Raw genomic sequence first — 18,063 nt, 5'->3', positions numbered from 1 at the left:
CGCCTCAACAGCCTCTGCAGCCACACACTCTGGGGTTCGGCCTCCTGGGTCAGCGCCTCAACAGCCTCTGCCAGGCACTCCTCTGGGGTTCGGCCTGCAGACAGCGCCTCAACAGCCTCTGCTAGGCACACCCTCTGGGGTTCGGCCTCCTGGCGCCTCAACAGTCTCTGCCAGCCACTCCTCTGGGGTTCGGCCTGCTGTTAGAGTCACGGTGCAGGCCCCAGCACCTCCACACCGCTAGGCTTTTCCCTCCTGCATGTTCAGGCTGGAGCTGCGGCGCCTCACACCGCGAGTCATGATGACGTCAGCAACACTCTGAAGAGTCGGACAGCAGGGGTCGAAGGTCAAGGTCCGTTTGATAATGGAGTTTTAAATGAAATCAGCAGCAACTATTTTCACTATATTTTTACTCTTCAGTCATTTTGGGAGTTTTAAATCCTATTAACCAATGTCTCCCTAGCGCGTCACTTGGGTAATTTGAGTCCATTGTCCTCTTTTCCATGGTTGGCTTGGGCTTTTAAGCTCTTTGTCAGCTTGTGATCGATGGCGCAGATGGCTGCCACGTGCATGTTCTTCCAGGACACCCTGCTGCCCACAGAGTCCAGTTCGCTTTCTTGCGCGGTTCTGATTGGGTGGCGTCAGAGCGCGCTGCTCCCACACATCCCACAATCCATCGATCTGATGCTTCACAGTGGGACCCCCTGAGCCTCGGCCAGGGAGGCTTTCTACCTACAACCAGGGCGGGTGAAACATTCCTCACTCGCGTCCCTCCAACGTGCAGTTGGCGAGTGAGAATTTGAGTCGCGTAATGAGATTCTAGCGCTAGAAGCCCCCCGGCGACATTTCTCAAAGGCAGCCGTTCGCGGAAGGTCGCTACCGTTCGCGTTGTGTTGCCGCACCCTCTGGCACTGCATGGCGGTGTACGCACTGGGCTTACAGCGCTAAAAATCCGCGCGAGCAGCGCAAGTGCCAACATTCCGTCCCTCGTGGAACTCCGCGGAATGTTGCCGTTTTTAGGTAACCCGCTTAATTCGGCAGAGTGAATCCACAAGTTCCGCCCACCCCTACTCACAGCATCTTAAGCCAATCTCTTGCGACTGCAATGTACAAAATAGCTTCAGTTGAATAAATCACACTGCTTTACCCGTGTTCCCATCTGGGTCATAAATCCTAGACAGCATCAAATATAGATCGACACATTTAGAATCCATTAATATTTTATTCAATAATTACTGATTGGGCAAACGAAAGGCAACGTGAACGAAGACACACAAGGACGCCAACTTGGCAAGCCGACGATGTGATTCTGGAATCCGTAATGTCTCTACTTGGTCCAACAACAATTTGAGCAAGGACCCGATAGACTCCAGAGGGCAACACCAGGGACAACACAGCCCAGGCAGAGAGAGCGACAAGGGTAGGATAGACTCAAGATGACAACACCAGGGACAACACGGCCCAGGCAGAGACAGCGACAAGGGTAGGATAGACTCAAGATGACAACACCAGGGACAACACGGCCCAGGCAGAGACAGCGACAAGGGTAGGATAGACTCAAGATGTCAACACCAGGGACAACACGGCACAGGCAGAGAGAGCGACAAGGGTAGGCTAGACTCAAGATGTCAACACCAGGGACAACACAGGCGCAGTGAGAGGCAATGGCCAGATAGACTCAAGATGGCAACACCAGGGACAACACAGGCGCAGCGAGCGACGAGGGCCAGATAGACTCCAGAGGGCAACACCAGGGACAACACAGCCCAGGCAGAGAGAGCGACAAGGGCGAGATACACTCAAGATGACACCAGGGACAACACAGCCCAGGCAGAGAGAGCGACAAGGGCGAGATAGACTCAAGATGACAACACCAGGGACAACACGGCCCAGGCAGAGAGAGCGACAAGGGTAGGATAGACTCAAGATGTCAACACCAGGGACAACACGGCACAGTGAGAGGCAAGGGCCAGATAGACTCAAGATGACACCAGGGACAACACAGCCCAGGCAGAGAGAGCGACAAGGGCGAGATACACTCAAGATGACAACACCAGGGGACAACACAGCCCAGGCAGAGAGAGCGACAAGGGTAGGATAGACTCAAGATGACAACACCAGGGACAACACAGCCCAGGCAGAGAGAGCGACAAGGGTAGGATAGACTCAAGATGACAACACCAGGGACAACACAGCCCAGGCAGAGAGAGCGACAAGGGCCAGATAGACTCAAGATGACACCAGGGACAACACAGCCCAGGCAGAGAGAGCGACAAGGGCCAGATAGACTCAAGGTGACAACACCAGGGACAACACGGCCCAGGCAGAGAGAGCGACAAGGGTAGGATAGACTCAAGATGACAACACCAGGGACAACACGGCCCAGGCAGAGAGAGCGACAAGGGCCAGATAGACTCCAGAGGGCAACACCAGGGACAACACAGCCCAGGCAGAGAGAGCGACAAGGGCAGGATAGACTCAAGATGACAACACCAGGGACAACACAGCCCAGGCAGAGAGAGCGACAAGGGCCAGATAGACTCAAGATGACACCAGGGACAACACAGCCCAGGCAGAGAGAGCGACAAGGGCCAGATAGACTCAAGGTGACAACACCAGGGACAACACGGCCCAGGCAGAGAGAGCGACAAGGGTAGGATAGACTCAAGATGACAACACCAGGGACAACACGGCCCAGGCAGAGAGAGCGACAAGGGCCAGATAGACTCCAGAGGGCAACACCAGGGACAACACAGCCCAGGCAGAGAGAGCGACAAGGGCCAGATAGACTCAAGATGACAACACCAGGGACAACACGGCACAGGCAGAGAGAGCGACAAGGGCCAGATAGACTCAAGATGACAACACCAGGGACAACACGGCACAGGCAGAGAGAGCGACAAGGGCCAGATAGACTCAAGATGTCAACACCAGGGACAACACAGGCGCAGCGAGCGACGAGGGCCAGATAGACTCAAGATGTCAACACCAGGGACAACACGGCACAGGCAGAGAGAGCGACAAGGGTAGGATAGACTCAAGATGTCAACACCAGGGACAACACGGCACAGGCAGAGAGAGCGACAAGGGCCAGATAGACTCAAGATGACAACACCAGGGACAACACGGCACAGGCAGAGAGAGCGACAAGGGCCAGATAGACTCAAGATGACAACACCAGGGACAACACGGCACAGGCAGAGAGAGCGACAAGGGTAGGATAGACTCAAGATGTCAACACCACGGACAACACGGCACAGGCAGAGAGAGCGACAAGGGCCAGATAGACTCAAGATGACAACACCAGGGACAACACGGCACAGGCAGAGAGAGCGACAAGGGCCAGATAGACTCAAGATGACAACACCAGGGACAACACGGCACAGGCAGAGAGAGCGACAAGGGTAGGATAGACTCAAGATGTCAACACCACGGACAACACGGCACAGTGAGAGGCAAGGGCCAGATAGACTCAAGATGACAACACCAGGGACAACACGGCACAGGCAGAGAGAGCGACAAGGGTAGGATAGACTCAAGATGTCAACACCAGGGACAACACAGCCCAGGCAGAGAGAGCGACAAGGGCCAGATAGACTCAAGATGACAACACCAGGGACAACACGGCACAGGCAGAGAGAGCGACAAGGGTAGGATAGACTCAAGATGACAACACCAGGGACAACACAGCCCAGGCAGAGAGAGCGACAAGGGTTGGATAGACTCAAGATGACAACACCAGAGGACAACACAGCCCAGCCAGAGAGAGCGACAAGGGCGAGATAGACGCAAGGTGACAACACCAGGGACAACGCAGGCACAGTGACAGGCAAGGGCCAGATAGACTCAAAATTACAACAACAGGGAACAACGCAGTCCAGGCGCAAAGAGCGACAAGGGCCGGATAGACTCCAGAGGGCAACACCAGGGACAGCGCAGAGAGTGACAAGGGCCGGATAGACTCAAGATGGCAACACCAGGAACAACACGGCACAGGCAGAGAGAGCGACAAGGGTAGGATAAACTCAAGATGACAACACCAGGGACAACACGGCCCAGGCAGAGACAGCGACAAGGGCCGGATAGACTCAAGATGACAACATCAGGGACAACAGAGGTGCAGCGAGCGACGAGGACCAGATATTGCATTTTTGTCTCTGTTCGATTCTTTTGATGCACAAGTATTTTTCAAGCTCATAGGTTTTTGGTACCAACTCTCCAAAATTAGAATAGAATTGTGATTAGTTAAATAAAAATAAAAAACCTCCTGGGATAATCACATTTTTACAAAGACAATAAAACAAACAAGCTTCCCAACCCATCATGGAGACTACATTAGAACACATGCAAGCGAGGTCCCCACCCAGGCCAGGAAACTAGAGAAACACTGCAGTGACTGGCACACCCATACATAGACACACGCATTCCCGTGGTCTGAGGGGGAAACATTCGATACCAACACCACCAAGCACATCCAGACCAGACGCCTGGGACAGAAACAGGCCAGCCACCAAGGAAGCTTTCATAGATCCCAGAGATGTAAAGAAGGCCAGCTCACTCCTAGAGAAATTATAGCTAGGGAGGATGGGGAAAGATTTCCTCTCCCTTTTTGCGACTTCCTAGCAGAATGGATTAAAGATGAAAGCCAGTTTAATCGGTCCTGGCCAATTAGGGAAGGGGTGGGGGTCATTTTAATCTGCTTTTATGGTCATCGACCGAAATAAAGTATTTAGACTGAGTCAGAAGACATGGTAATAGTGGAGGATTGCTTCAGATATGGGAAAGGAAACCGTAATTGGGATTTCGCTTACACGCAGCAATGCCTCATAAAATGGGAAAGGAAGCAGGTAGAGAAAGGAATAGAGACAAGAGCACGTAAAAAGGGAACAAAACAAGACACGAGTGCCGCCGAAACCCTGCGAAGGGGAAAGGCAGCACCGGTCAGAACAGCGATAGCCGTCACGCCACAGAAGGCAGTGGCGCCGACGCCAATGGGGATGCCACCGCAGAGGTTCAAGAAAGACACAGAATGTAGTCATAAGGGTCGAGGAAGTTGTACAGAGAGCCCCCCAAGCCAGGTCCAGGACTTCTCCCACTCCATTATCGCAATCCCAAGCAAATGGCCGGTCCCGCACCCAACACCCCCACTCTCACGTGCCCTCTAATGTCTGTGGAAAAAAGGGGGGTGAACAAGTGCACAGCTATTTTTGCAGTTTGTCAAATTCGCTAACTTTAGGTTTTGAAAATTGTTGGGTACAGCCTAGAACTGTGGTCGGCCCTAGTTCCACATACGGATAGGCACAACAAAACTGAAGCGAAGTTTCACTCAAAAACCGGACGCACAGCATACTCCATGTTGCTTTACAAGATACCACAAATTTGTCCATGTTTGATACATTTTATTCGAAATCGTCCAAAGTTCATCTCTTTTTAGTCTGTTACATGTGAGGCGCTTATGTAAAAACAGTTTCTAATCCGGCAGATATGCCAATCCAGGTTTTTTTCTGTCGAATGAGTCTTACATAATTGATCCTTAATGGTTGATCTTCTCCAGTGATTGATCATGTTTTTCCCAATGCATTTCGGGCTATTTAAAAGCCCTTCTTCAGGGGTTCAATACAAGTTTACAAAAAACACCCATTAGATTCTATGTTTGGACTTAAATACATGCAAAATGGTAAATAATACATCGTGAAGTTCATACTGCGTTCATCTGTAATCTTCACAGTTAACGTTTTCCCTCGACGCGCGGACCATGTGCTACACGCAATGCCCAAACAAGCCTTTCCCCAAACTTTAACTTGTCCACGTTTTACTCCATTCCAATTTGAAACACCCCATATGACTTCCCCAGCAACTCAGGTTTTAACAATATTAACGTCAGACCGATCCCCATAAATCAAAGCACGTCACCCGTCCTCCGTACCGTAATCCTCCATCATCGTAAACACCTCCCAAACGGTCCTCTTTTTCCACCAAACAAGCAAAGCCCTCACTGAGGCTCTCCTTCTTAACTGATGATGCGGGACTCCTGTGCGGTGGAGAAAAGCACCTCTATCGTGATGGGGACACCTCTGACTTTGTGTGCAGAGCATTCAGTGTTTGCAGTCATACAAAGCGGAAAGAGCACGCCGACTACGACACGGTTAAGCAAATGCAATTACACATACAGTAAACCCCTTGCATGCACCACAAACGGACACCAATCAGGAAGTATATAAAAATAAGCTTTTATGTAGATTCAGCAGATTCAAATACAAGGCCCAGTAACGTTGAACTGATGGGGCCACAACTCTTGGAAATACGGTAAAGTCTCTTTGTTACGGAAAGTTCTTTAGACGGGCACAAGGTACTGTGGGCCTCAGCGCACTTCGTGCTGAGGCGGCGCCCGGGAAGCACACGGCAGATGACAGGGAAATCAGAACGTTGCGGACCCTGGATCCGATGCAGCTCGCGGTCGAGTTCGTAAGTACAGTACCTTGTTTCTTGACGCGAAGGCGGGTGCGGGATTTCAGCGGCTCTTCGACAGAAGGGCGAGGCGGCGTCCGGGGCTCCCACACTTCACGATGGGGGTCTGATCTTCAGGCTCACGGCAAGAGCGGGGTGTTGCAGGTGGCGGGTGAACAAAGCGGGGCAGCCGGGCACGCAGGTTACGTCCGGGCCGTCCGAGGCTTGGAGATGCTCACAACGCCGATTCCGGCGGGAGGGTGAAGGTGCACAGCGAGCCTCCAGCGAGCGAGGTGACAGAGGCAGCCCAGCACAGCGTAGGGGGAGCGGCTCCGATCGAGCGAGGCTCTTCCCAAGGCGGGGGCGGCTAAGCAGTCCTGGTCACGGCTCAGGGAGGGACTGGGGCACGAGGGTCACAGCTCCGGCGAGGGAAAGGACACCACAGTCCAGCGGTAGGCGAGTGAAGATCAGGTAGAGCCCAATGGTCCTGGGGCTCAGTTCAGGGGGCAAGCTCAGTTCCAAGCCCTTGGAGATCGTTTTGGAAAAGCACAAGTCTTGAAAGTAAAAGTAAAGTAAAGTCTTCAGCAACAGTTTCTCTTCTCCCCTTTGGCAGCAAGGTCACCACTGCAGGCCAATCCCCCAGGACAGGGACAGTCTTCCTCCTTACAGCTTTCCCGGTGCCTCCTCCTCAGGCAGAGATTCTTCTTGATCAAAAGCGGATCTAGTTTCTTAGGAGCAGGGCTCCTACATTTATACAGCAAATCTTTTGTTCTACCAGGCCAGGGGGGCCCTTGCCTAGTCCTGTCCGGTTTCTGAGCACTTTGTTTACGCGATGCAGGCTTCTTCTTTCAGAGTGCAGGGCAGAGTCATCAGACGCTCCACAGGGGGCGGAGCCGGCATTGAGGTAGCAGAGCACTGTCCTATTCAGAGCCTAGGAGTACTCCTCCCACCCATCTACCTGTCGATCGTCCTATTCACCACCAGGCTACCTAGCCCCGCCCATCTGGGTTCCCCCAGCCCTGTCACTCACACCAGCCGGACATCAGATACACATCACGCAGAGGCGGCTGAAATGTTTAGGCAAGCAAAGGCCAGCTTTCTAAAAGCGGCATTTGCAAACCCGGAATATTAAAATAAACCTTGCGAAAAGATGTACCTTATTATTCCGAGTTCAGGCATACTAAACTCGATCTTCTACCATGTTCCCTGGGTCGGTTAGGATCATAGGGTGTAACAATCCAGGCCGCCCATACTGGCCTATGAGAACAGGGTAGCCTTGCAGTAGTGATCAACAAGATGGCGGTCATTCACTACTAGGACATGCCACGCATCCAAGCTTGTCCTACCTTAGGCTTACAACGCACCCTGCCCGAGGGCCTACCAGAGGGGTGACTAACATGAAGTTAAGGGAAGGTTCAGGGACCGGCAAGTGTGGGCACTTGCCAGTCAGCATGTCAGTACCAGACTGCACGCAGGTTCTGCGATGGCAGACCTTAGACATATTTTACCGGCCGCTTCTGTGGGTGGCACAACCCGTGCTGCAAGCCCACCAGCGGTGTTTGCATTTACATGCCCTGGCCCTCCTGGCGCACTTTACTGGGGTCTGACAGTAAACCAAACAATCCAATCATGGAATCCAACCAACATATATAATTTACATAGGGAGCACTCGCACCGCGACACTGGTTGGCAGTGGCACAGCGCGCTGAGCGGCCAACACCATAAAAACACATGAGGCACAGCGACAAAAAGAGGGAGGGAGACTCACGCCAAGGTGCCAGGTCTAACAGTGCCAATTGGTGAACTCCGCCACTTTCCTAGGGCACGAGGTTAAGCAAAGTGAAGAGTCCAGAATATCCCACGACAAACCGTACATGGAGACGGTAAGTTTATATCTATGAGAACTACAAGAGACTGCCCCAGATGAAGAAAATAACCGGTGGCTGGCCAGCGGTTGCCCATAAACTGCACATGACCCCATATACTGACACACCCCCTCTGGGAAACCCATCATGCCCGCACTTTAGTTGCCATAGTCTTACCGCAGCTGCATCTGCCCATGCACATGGCCAAAGATAACATGGCAGCGGAGCTCCGAAATGACTGGTTTATCCCCAACATGGCCGAGATAATAAGTATGTAACTCAGCGACTACACCGTCTGTAAACTATATTCTCCCAAACCCAAGCTGAAAGCTGTTGCGTCAACGATTCCTCAACCTACAGGACCGTTGAAAGCCCTACATATCAATTTTGTCGATATGATAGACCGATGCGCCAACTATCTGTATCTGATAGTGATGGTCTGTCCCTACTCCAGGTGGATCGAAGCTGGCCCTTGCGTACACTGATGCCTAGGCAGTGGCCACGTTCCCAGTCAGGGAGGTGATACAGAGATGGGGAGTGCCTGACGACATCCGATCGGATAACAGCAGGCACTTCGCCAACTCCACGTTTGATCATATCTGCACCCTCCTGGGTATCGCACACAAATTAGCCTCAGTATACCACCGGCAAAACAACGGCATAGTTGAGAGACTGAATGGTCTTCTCAAGAACAAAATTAGTAACATTTGTGGCAGTCTAAATAAGAAATGGCTCCACTGCCTCCCCGAGCCTTCTTTGCATTATCAAACACACCCATCAGCGACCCTCACCTCACCAGATTGTGACAGACACACTTTTGGGGCACACTCATCATAATGACCCGGACCAAATTAAGCGCTGAAGCCAGCTCTCAGGCATTGGGGGATGAACTGCACGGGTACCTCTCCGAAATAACAAGGATTGCCAAGTTCTTGACCAAACAAGTCGATCACCGGAGCACTGGAGAGCCCACCACCAAGCTACCATACCAAACACCACAGTCTGGGCAAGAACTCTACATCCGCAACTTCGTACTGAAGTGGAAACAGGCCAAGTTTGAAGGACCCTACTGGGTAATAGTCTTGACACCAACCGCAGTCAAGGTGGAAGGGGGAGAAGCCTGACGCCACCTCTCTGACGTCCGACCCAAACGTTGATCTAGGATACGCCTTCCTCAAAAGCTAAAATTAAACATCAGCCTCTCCTCAAAAGTTCATACTGCTCATGTAGGTCGAAAGGACACCACCGCAGCGGTTAAAACATCACACCCATGAGCAAAGCAGCCCACAGGGAGGAGTACTGTCCCCGCTGGAGCAAGGAGAGGGGAGAAAAAACACATTGTACGAATGGCCTTAAAAAAAATTAAAGTCTAATTTTTTCCAAAAATTCTAGCACCTACTAAAATTAAGTTAAAAGCCCATCATTCCACTAAAATTCAATCTTCGCCATCCCGTTCGGCAAAAATTGCCTCCGAGTAAAAACATAGCAGCATAATATTTACAAATAATGAAGGAATGTTCCAAAACTGCCTAATAATGTGTTTCTCCTAGCTAATCTCCTACCCGCAGCTCTTATCCTACAGGTCTGCGATCAAAACTACAAGTGCACCAACACCGCCGCACACCGCCATTTCTTCGACCAAAGCTTTCAAAGACTGTTGTACAAGGGCACTCGCTCAAATAACGCAAATTTCAAACTGGCTTTTGTAGCTTGGTCTTAAATTACATTTTTTTGCACTGCACCAGGACAAGACCCCTCTGGATGCCCAGACACCGGACAAGAAATAGACAGCAAACCCCAGACGACAGGCCCAGACACCGGACAACAAATAGAGAGCAAACCCCAGACGACAGGCCCAGACACCGGACAACAAACAGACAGCAAACCACAAACGACAGGCCCAGACACCGGACAGCAAACAGACAGCAAACTATAGACGACAGGCCCAGACACTGGACAGCAAACTATAGACGACAGGCCCAGACACTGGACAGCAAACAGACAGCAAACCCCAGACGACAGGCCTAGACACCGGACAACAAATAGACAGCAAACCCCAGACGACAGGCCCAGACACCGGACAACAAATAGACAACAAACCACAGACGACAGGCCCAGACACCGGACAGCAAACAGACAGCAAACCACAGACGACAGGCCCAGACACCGGACAGCAAACAGACAGCAAACTATAGACGACAGGCCCAGACACTGGACAGCAAACAGACAGCAAACTATAGACAGGCCCAGACACCGGACAACAAACAGACAGCAAACCACAGACGACAGGCCCAGACACCGGACAGCAAACAGACAGCAAACTATAGATGACAGGCCCAGACACTGGACAGCAAACTATAGACGACAGGCCCAGACACCGGACAGCAAACAGACAGCAAACCCCAGACGACAGGCCTAGACACCGGACAACAAATAGACAGCAAACCCCAGACGACAGGCCCAGACACCGGACAACAAATAGACAACAAACCACAGACGACAGGCCCAGACACCGGACAGCAAACAGACAGCAAACCACAGACGACAGGCCCAGACACCGGACAGCAAACAGACAGCAAACTATAGACAGGCCCAGACACCGGACAACAAACAGACAGCAAACCACAGACGACAGGCCCAGACACCGGACAGCAAACAGACAGCAAACTATAGATGACAGGCCCAGACACCGGACAACAAACAGACAGCAAACCACAAACGACAGGCCCAGACACCGGACAGCAAACTATAGACGACAGGCCCAGACACTGGACAGCAAACAGACAGCAAACTATAGACAGGCCCAGACACCGGACAACAAACAGACAGCAAACCACAGACGACAGGCCCAGACACCGGACAGCAAACAGACAGCAAACTATAGATGACAGGCCCAGACACCGGACAGCAAACAGACAGCAAACCACAAACGACAGGCCCAGATGACCAACATCTCCCTTGAAGACAGCCCTTCATCCAACAAAATGTTTCGGAATTTACATGTTACGTATTTTTGCGCACACTCTCTCTAGCCGGCCATGTGCAGAGACCTCCCTCACCTCACATACACCTACACTGAACCAAAAGCTAGTATTCCTCATGCACAACACAGAGCACTCCTACACAACAGCTGGTATCACACAAACTACAAACAGGTCATGTTACATCTGCCCTCTGATATCTCATGGCGTATGCGCAGACAGGCTTTACTTATCACAGGAGATAGCCCCCGAAAAAGCAAAGTGCCTTATCCATCTGTAACTTTGCAGAATTAGGGAAAAGGTCACCCCAATAGAGTAAAACCCCGCAGCATACTAGTAAACATCAGCCAGTATGAGACCAACCCACTGTACAGTATCTCTTCACCGAGCTAAATGACATCCAATCTGAGGTAGACAGGATGCTCAGGATGGGAACCACAGGGTTGGACACTGTTTGGCCACAGGAGTTTGTAGAAAAGAAGTTCCTGGAGGTAGCAAGACCACCAGAACAGTGCACAAACACATGACCCGTAACATCTGTGGGGGCTACCTTGTTTAATGAGAAATGGACCCCAGACATGGAATTCCAGTCTACGGCCGCTCACCTCAATCATGCAGGGGGAAATGAGTCCCATGGAAGGGGGTCAAACACCAGCATAGACACCCCGTGCCAGGAAATCTGGGATAACGAGATCAATAGGTGCATATGGTTGGAGGGGAAGGAGCAACCCCTATTTGTACGGACACTTCTGTTGTACTCTTTATGACGACATGAAGAAGGAAGGTGCCCGGAACAGGACTGGTTGCATAGTATCCTTTCATGGGTTCCATGACAGTTATCCAAACTATTCACGTCCTCTTTGCCAGTTTTCCTGGCTGTACTTCTGTTATGTGGTTTCCTACACGTGGGGGTTTTCTGCTGTAAAAAAAGCTGTCCTCAAATTAGGTAGTATACACCTAGCTAGGAAAAAAGTAACAGACACTACACACACAAACACATTTTCTAATAACATAACTGTCATGACCTATGAGGAGGATAAAGTAGTTGACAAATTAAATAGAGGGGGTAGTGTTGGAATGGGTGAATACGATGCCAATAATTACCGTGATGTGTGCAGGCCCAAGAACGACAATACCAGTAAATGCAATGTCAATGTATGGCATAACCTGTGCCCACACGAACATGCCGGTGACAGTCACTGCAATGTTAATGTATGACATAATCCGTACCCACACAGTAGCACCAACAATGACGAGATCAATGTATGTCATAAGCCATGCTCAAATGACGAGACAAATGTATGTCATAAGCCATGCTCAAATGCCGGGACCAATGTATGTCATAAGCCATGCTCAAATGCCAGGACCAATGTATGTCATAAGCCATGCTCAAATGCCGGGCCCAATGTATGTCATAAGCCATGCTCAAATGCCAGGACCAATGTATGTCATAAGCCATGCTCAAATGCCGGGACCAATGTATGTCATAAGCCATGCTCAAATGCCAGGACCAATGTATGTCATAAGCCATGCTCAAATGCCAGGACCAATGTATGACATAAGCCATGCTCAAATGCCGGGCCCAATGTATGTCATAAGCCATGCTCAAATGCCGGGACCAATGTATGTCACAAGCCATGCTCAAATAACAATACTGTTACCAGGAATAACAATGCCTGTATAGAACAGCAGCCAAAAACGTACTCCGAGAGACTTTCAGCAGACGCAATCTGTCGAGGCTCTCCCGGCCTCAGCGTTTCATTAAACCAACTTGTTCCTGGTTTGCCAGACACCTCATCTTTTCATTTATTTAAGGTAAACTCATATCAGAGCAATAGAACTTGTGAAAGGATGCAGAATAAAACCACAATGATAAAACAAATACATTCCAAGTGGTTTAGCTGCAGAAAAAAGAGAAATCTCACTTTTTGAGTCTTAGAGAGTTTTTTAATTCAAGTTATTATAATACAGAATTTTATCTCCTTGAGTGATTTAAATGCACACTGTATCGATCTTCGAAGCCCTTTCCTAAACTTTACATAATCTTTCGCAAAATGATCTTAGCATCTGGCCAGGCCCCATAACCGACCATTACCAAAAGCTATGGCCAGATACAGACCGCAGCTAACACTGAAGCCTCCTCACTCAGAGCTAATGGCGGTTAGCCAATGTCCGCAGCTGGAGTCCTCTTCCATGTTGAGTGCTGTGCAGCACACGCCTCTACTGAGCACTTAAGTTAACGGCTGTAAGCCAGCGTCTACGGCGGAGGCCCTCCTCCATGTTCGAGCTGTGCAGCACACGCCTGCACTACCACTGAAGCCCCTCACTCAGACTTCAGTGTCGTGCACCAGCATGTACAGCTATGGTTCTCTTACATGTTGCGAGCTGGGCAGCACACGACTCTAATGACCACTTAAGTTAAGGGCTGTGAGCCAGAGTCTCAGTAGTGGCTATCTTCCATGTTGAGAACTGTGCATGGAGAGCTGTGCCGTGCACACCTCTACCGACCACTGAAGGTCACTCTCACACACCAGTAGCTCATTGCCCTCCTCTCATCCGAGAGTTCTCCATAAGGTAATCTTCAGACACACAACCAGTTGCCCCACTCACCCCTGCAGGTGGCAGGTCCTGCACAGTTACAACAATTATGAACAATAGGACATCCCAGCATCCCTCAGAAGACTGTGTGTACATGCAAATCCAGACATGAAATGACTGATGAAGAAGTAATTAAAAAAAAGAATGTTGCTGGAATGGTGGTGGTTCTCAGAAAAAATCCAATCGCTGTTGAAAATAAAAGCACATAAGCATGTAATAAATATGTATTAAATATACACTACACGAGAAGGCCTCTGGGTAATGGATACAGAAACTCCGTTTAAGTTGGATTTTTGATCCATTCATCACCTTTAGATTGATAAATAATTGCAAAGGTTGCAACACCCCTACTGACCCAATAGTCTCAAAAATGAACGCACAGTTCATGGTAGATGCAGTCAGGGAGAGAATTCACTAAACTGCTTTAGAGAGTCTATGTAAGGATCCTTGCACTCTAGTTAAGCGTCAAGTGTAGGCTGCTATGAGGAAATTAAAGTGGATGCAACATCGACGTTTCGGTCTGTTTGTGCCAAACAAGTAAGTGCGGCCATCTTCAGGACAAGGTGTTTAAGAAAAAACAATGGCCGATCCTTTAGCAAACCCTGGTAAATGTAAGCTGGTTGAAAGTACAAGTACCAATGGATGGACAAACAGATCTATAATTTTCTGATTGTAGAAACCGCTGCCGAACTAGTACATCTGCCACTAGTCGTCAACCACAAGCATGAGTTACAACCGACACCTTAACACATGTAGGCCTTCGGTGGTTCTACTGTAGCACCTGATGGAAATGGCTTGAAAGATGCAAATACCCTAAAAATACTTAATACAGTTGTCAAATGGATGTCTGTGAAACAGTTATTATGAAATGCAACCGGAATGAAAAATACTGATCCGTTTAAAAATTGTTGTCAATAAAAATAACTATGTAAACAGATAAATAATGAACATGACCAAATGAAGGGTTGAAACACGCACAGACCGGGTAGAGGGCAGGTCCCACCGAACGGCTCTAGAGAGAGGAAACTGTGGTGGGTAGAGCGCTTTGAAGCTTGCTGCTGACCGCACTGAATACACAGCGCTGGACGCAGAAGAATGCTGAGGCGCTGTGGGCTCTCTCATCGCCAGGTGCACTGACATGTCCCTCAGTATCATTCAAACACTCATTCTGTTAATGAGTTAATAGTGTTCAACCAATCACAGCCGGAGTACAAAGAATGCCATCCTTTTGACATCCGCAACGGGGCAACTCTGTAGATCGTGCCACCTGCAGGCAGCCCCGGACAGAGTTCATTACCCGCCCCTGTGGCATACAGCCCCTACAGCCTTCAGACAGCACCGGACAGAGTTCATTACCCGCCCCTGTAGGCATACAGCCCCTACAGCCTGCAGGCAGCACCGGACAGAGTTCATTACCCGTACCTGTAGGCATACAGCCCCTACAGCACTGGACAGAGTTCATTACCCGTCCCTGTAGGCATACAGCCCCTACAGCCTGCAGGCAGCACCGGACACAGTTCATTACCCGTCCCTGTAGGCATACAGCCCCTACAGCCTGCAGGCAGCACCGGACAGAGTTCATTACCCGTCCCTGTAGCAATACAGCGCCTACAGCCTTCAGACAGCACCGGACAGAGTTCATTACCCGTCCCTGTAGGCATACAGCCCCTACAGCCTGCAGGCAGCACCGGACAGAGTTCATTACCCGCCCCTGTAGGCATACAGCCCCTACAGCCTGGAGGCAGCACCGGACAGAGTTCATTACCCGTCCCTGTAGGCATACAGCCCCAACAGCCTGCAGGCAGCACCGGACACAGTTCATTACCCGTCCCTGTAGGCATACAGCCCCTACAGCCTGCAGACAGCACCGGACAGAGTTCATTACCCGCCCCTGTAGGCATACAGCCCCTACAGCCTGCAGACAGCACCGGACAGAGTTCATTACCCGCCCCTGTAGGCATACAGCCCCTACAGCCTGCAGACAGCACCGGACAGAGTTCATTACCCGTCCCTGTAGGCATACAGCCCCTACAGCCTTCAGACAGCACTGGACAGAGTTCATTACCCGTCCCTGTAGGCATACAGCCCCTACAGCCCCTACAGCCTGCAGGCAGTAAACCACCCAGTCATCGCAGCCTGCTCGGCTGTACCTAGGGGCACTTGGCAGAATATCGCACCCTGGCATGACATGTCAGTCGCCTTAAAGAGTGACAGCTGGTTCTTGACACAAAGTGGCCAATATTTAACTGCAACGCAAGGGTACGAGGAGTGAGTGTTTGTGCTACAGCGGCCCACAGATGCTGATTCGTCACTAATAGTTTAAATACTTCATTCTGTTAATAAATCATAAAGGTGTGTGCAGCAAATACAGATAAGTAAAATCACAAATTAAAATACAGGAATAAAAAGAATATTAAAATAGTACATTCTATGTCAAATAATTCCATCAGACAGATAACTCGTGACTCACAAAGAGCGCAATGCAAAGGACAAAACGCATATGTTACAGGTAAACAGAACGCAGCCACCATTCACGGATACAAACAATAAATATTAGGGCTAAATACTGCCACGAGGTTATCAAAAACACCACTTACAAAACTTTTATTATTTTCTAATTTTACATTTTCCTTCTTTATTTATATAAACTTTAATAATCTGTTCATATTATTTAATTTTCTAAGCAGACATTGACTCCTGAATAGGCTTCGCGGCCCCCGGAGTCCACGGACCGCAGGTTAATAACCTCTGAGCTGGGGGACGCAACCCCCTCCGTGACAAGAAGGAAGGTTAAGCTCAGGTGCAGCTCCTTCGTTGGAGCGTCGCCCCACTTACAATACCCACAAAACTCCAGAGAGGAAAAACAAAAAGCTCAATTATTACCATTTTATTTTTTATCTCGCGTCCCGAACAGAGCGTCAGGAGGGTTGTAGGGGAATTGCTAAGTGACAACAGCAGGGAGGGGGGTGCGCGGTCTATACACTGTTTAAAGTACACAGGTCCTTTTGGGCAGCCATCTTGCGACGGCCAACCACACATGCTGGGTTAGAGCAAGTGCAGGCCTCCAGGGCGCTCTGGAGCACCGATGGAGGGCGCTCCCTCCAATCAGGGCGCTCCCCTCATGCAGCATGAGAGCAGTGCCAGGATTGGAGGGCGCTCCCCTCATGCCGCATGAGAGCAGTGCCAGGATTGGAGGGCGCTCCCCTCATGCAGCATGAGAGCAGTGCCAGGATTGGAGGGCGCTCCCCTCATGCCGCATGAGAGCAGTGCCAGGATTGGAGGGCGCTCCCCTCATGCCGCATGAGAGCAGTGCCAGGATTGGAGGGCACTCCCCTCACGCAGCATGAGAGCAGTGCCAGGATTGGAGGGCGCTCCCCTCATGCAGCATGAGAGCAGTGCCAGGATTGGAGGGCGCTCCCCTCACGCCGCATGAGAGCAGTGCCAGGATTGGAGGGCGCTCCCCTCATGCAGCATGAGAGCAGTGCCAGGATTGGAGGGCGCTCCCCTCATGCAGCATGAGAGCAGTGCCAGGATTGGAGGGCGCTCCCCTCACGCCGCATGAGAGCAGTGCCAGGATTGGAGGGCGCTCCCCTCATGCCGCATGAGAGCAGTGCCAGGATTGGAGGGCGCTCCCCTCATGCAGCATGAGAGCAGTGCCAGGATTGGAGGGCGCTCCCCTCACGTCCCCACCGTCTCCGAGGTGGTCCATGTTCATGGCGACACCACGTGGACGGCTGTCTCCACAGTGGTCCATGTTCGTAGCTACATCAACAAGTCTACAAAAGCAAGGCCAGCCCCAGACCATACAGCCTCCTCTCAGGCAACTAATTCCACATATCTCTCAGACATCAGACCAGCAGCACCGTCAGCGGTCAACAACCATGAGCCTAGGCTGCGAGAACATGGACTATAGTATGAACTATCCCCCCTGTACGAGGGTCTCGCTCACCTGGTGCCTCCAAATAGTATGATTTTGTCTCCCATCATGCAACAGCATTGTCGCCGACGAGGGCAGGGTCCCTTCCCCCGCGGCTCCACCTTCTTCCAAGAGAATGAAACTAAATAAGACACAAAACCAACAGATCGGATGAGGATGTAAAAACATACAACAGCTAAACATGTACATATAACCAGCGGCTCACAAAAGCAAGCACACAGAATCGGCAGGTGAGCTA

The 18,063-nt window shown here is 50.7% G+C and overlaps 1 protein-coding gene across 8 annotated transcripts in view; it reads right to left on the bottom strand.

Annotated features, from left to right (window-relative positions):
* The window catches only part of KLHDC3 (kelch domain containing 3), a 445,816-nt gene that overhangs the window by 162,602 nt on the left and 265,151 nt on the right, over window positions 1-18,063 (bottom strand). For all 8 annotated transcript variants that reach the window (XR_014962883.1, XM_085610129.1, XM_085610133.1 and 5 more), the window contains one exon: window positions 17,838-17,946. Coding sequence is in view for 7 of the 8 variants with exons in the window: in XM_085610129.1 (XP_085466255.1) it covers window positions 17,838-17,946 (109 nt within the window). In the remaining variant the exon portion in view is untranslated. The remainder of the gene's footprint in view (window positions 1-17,837; window positions 17,947-18,063) is intronic.

The sequence above is a fragment of the Triturus cristatus genome, chromosome 6, assembly GCF_964204655.1.
Source record: "Triturus cristatus chromosome 6, aTriCri1.1, whole genome shotgun sequence".
Classification (NCBI taxonomy): Eukaryota; Metazoa; Chordata; class Amphibia; order Caudata; family Salamandridae; genus Triturus; species Triturus cristatus.
This window is presented reverse-complemented; position numbering and strand designations above follow the sequence as displayed.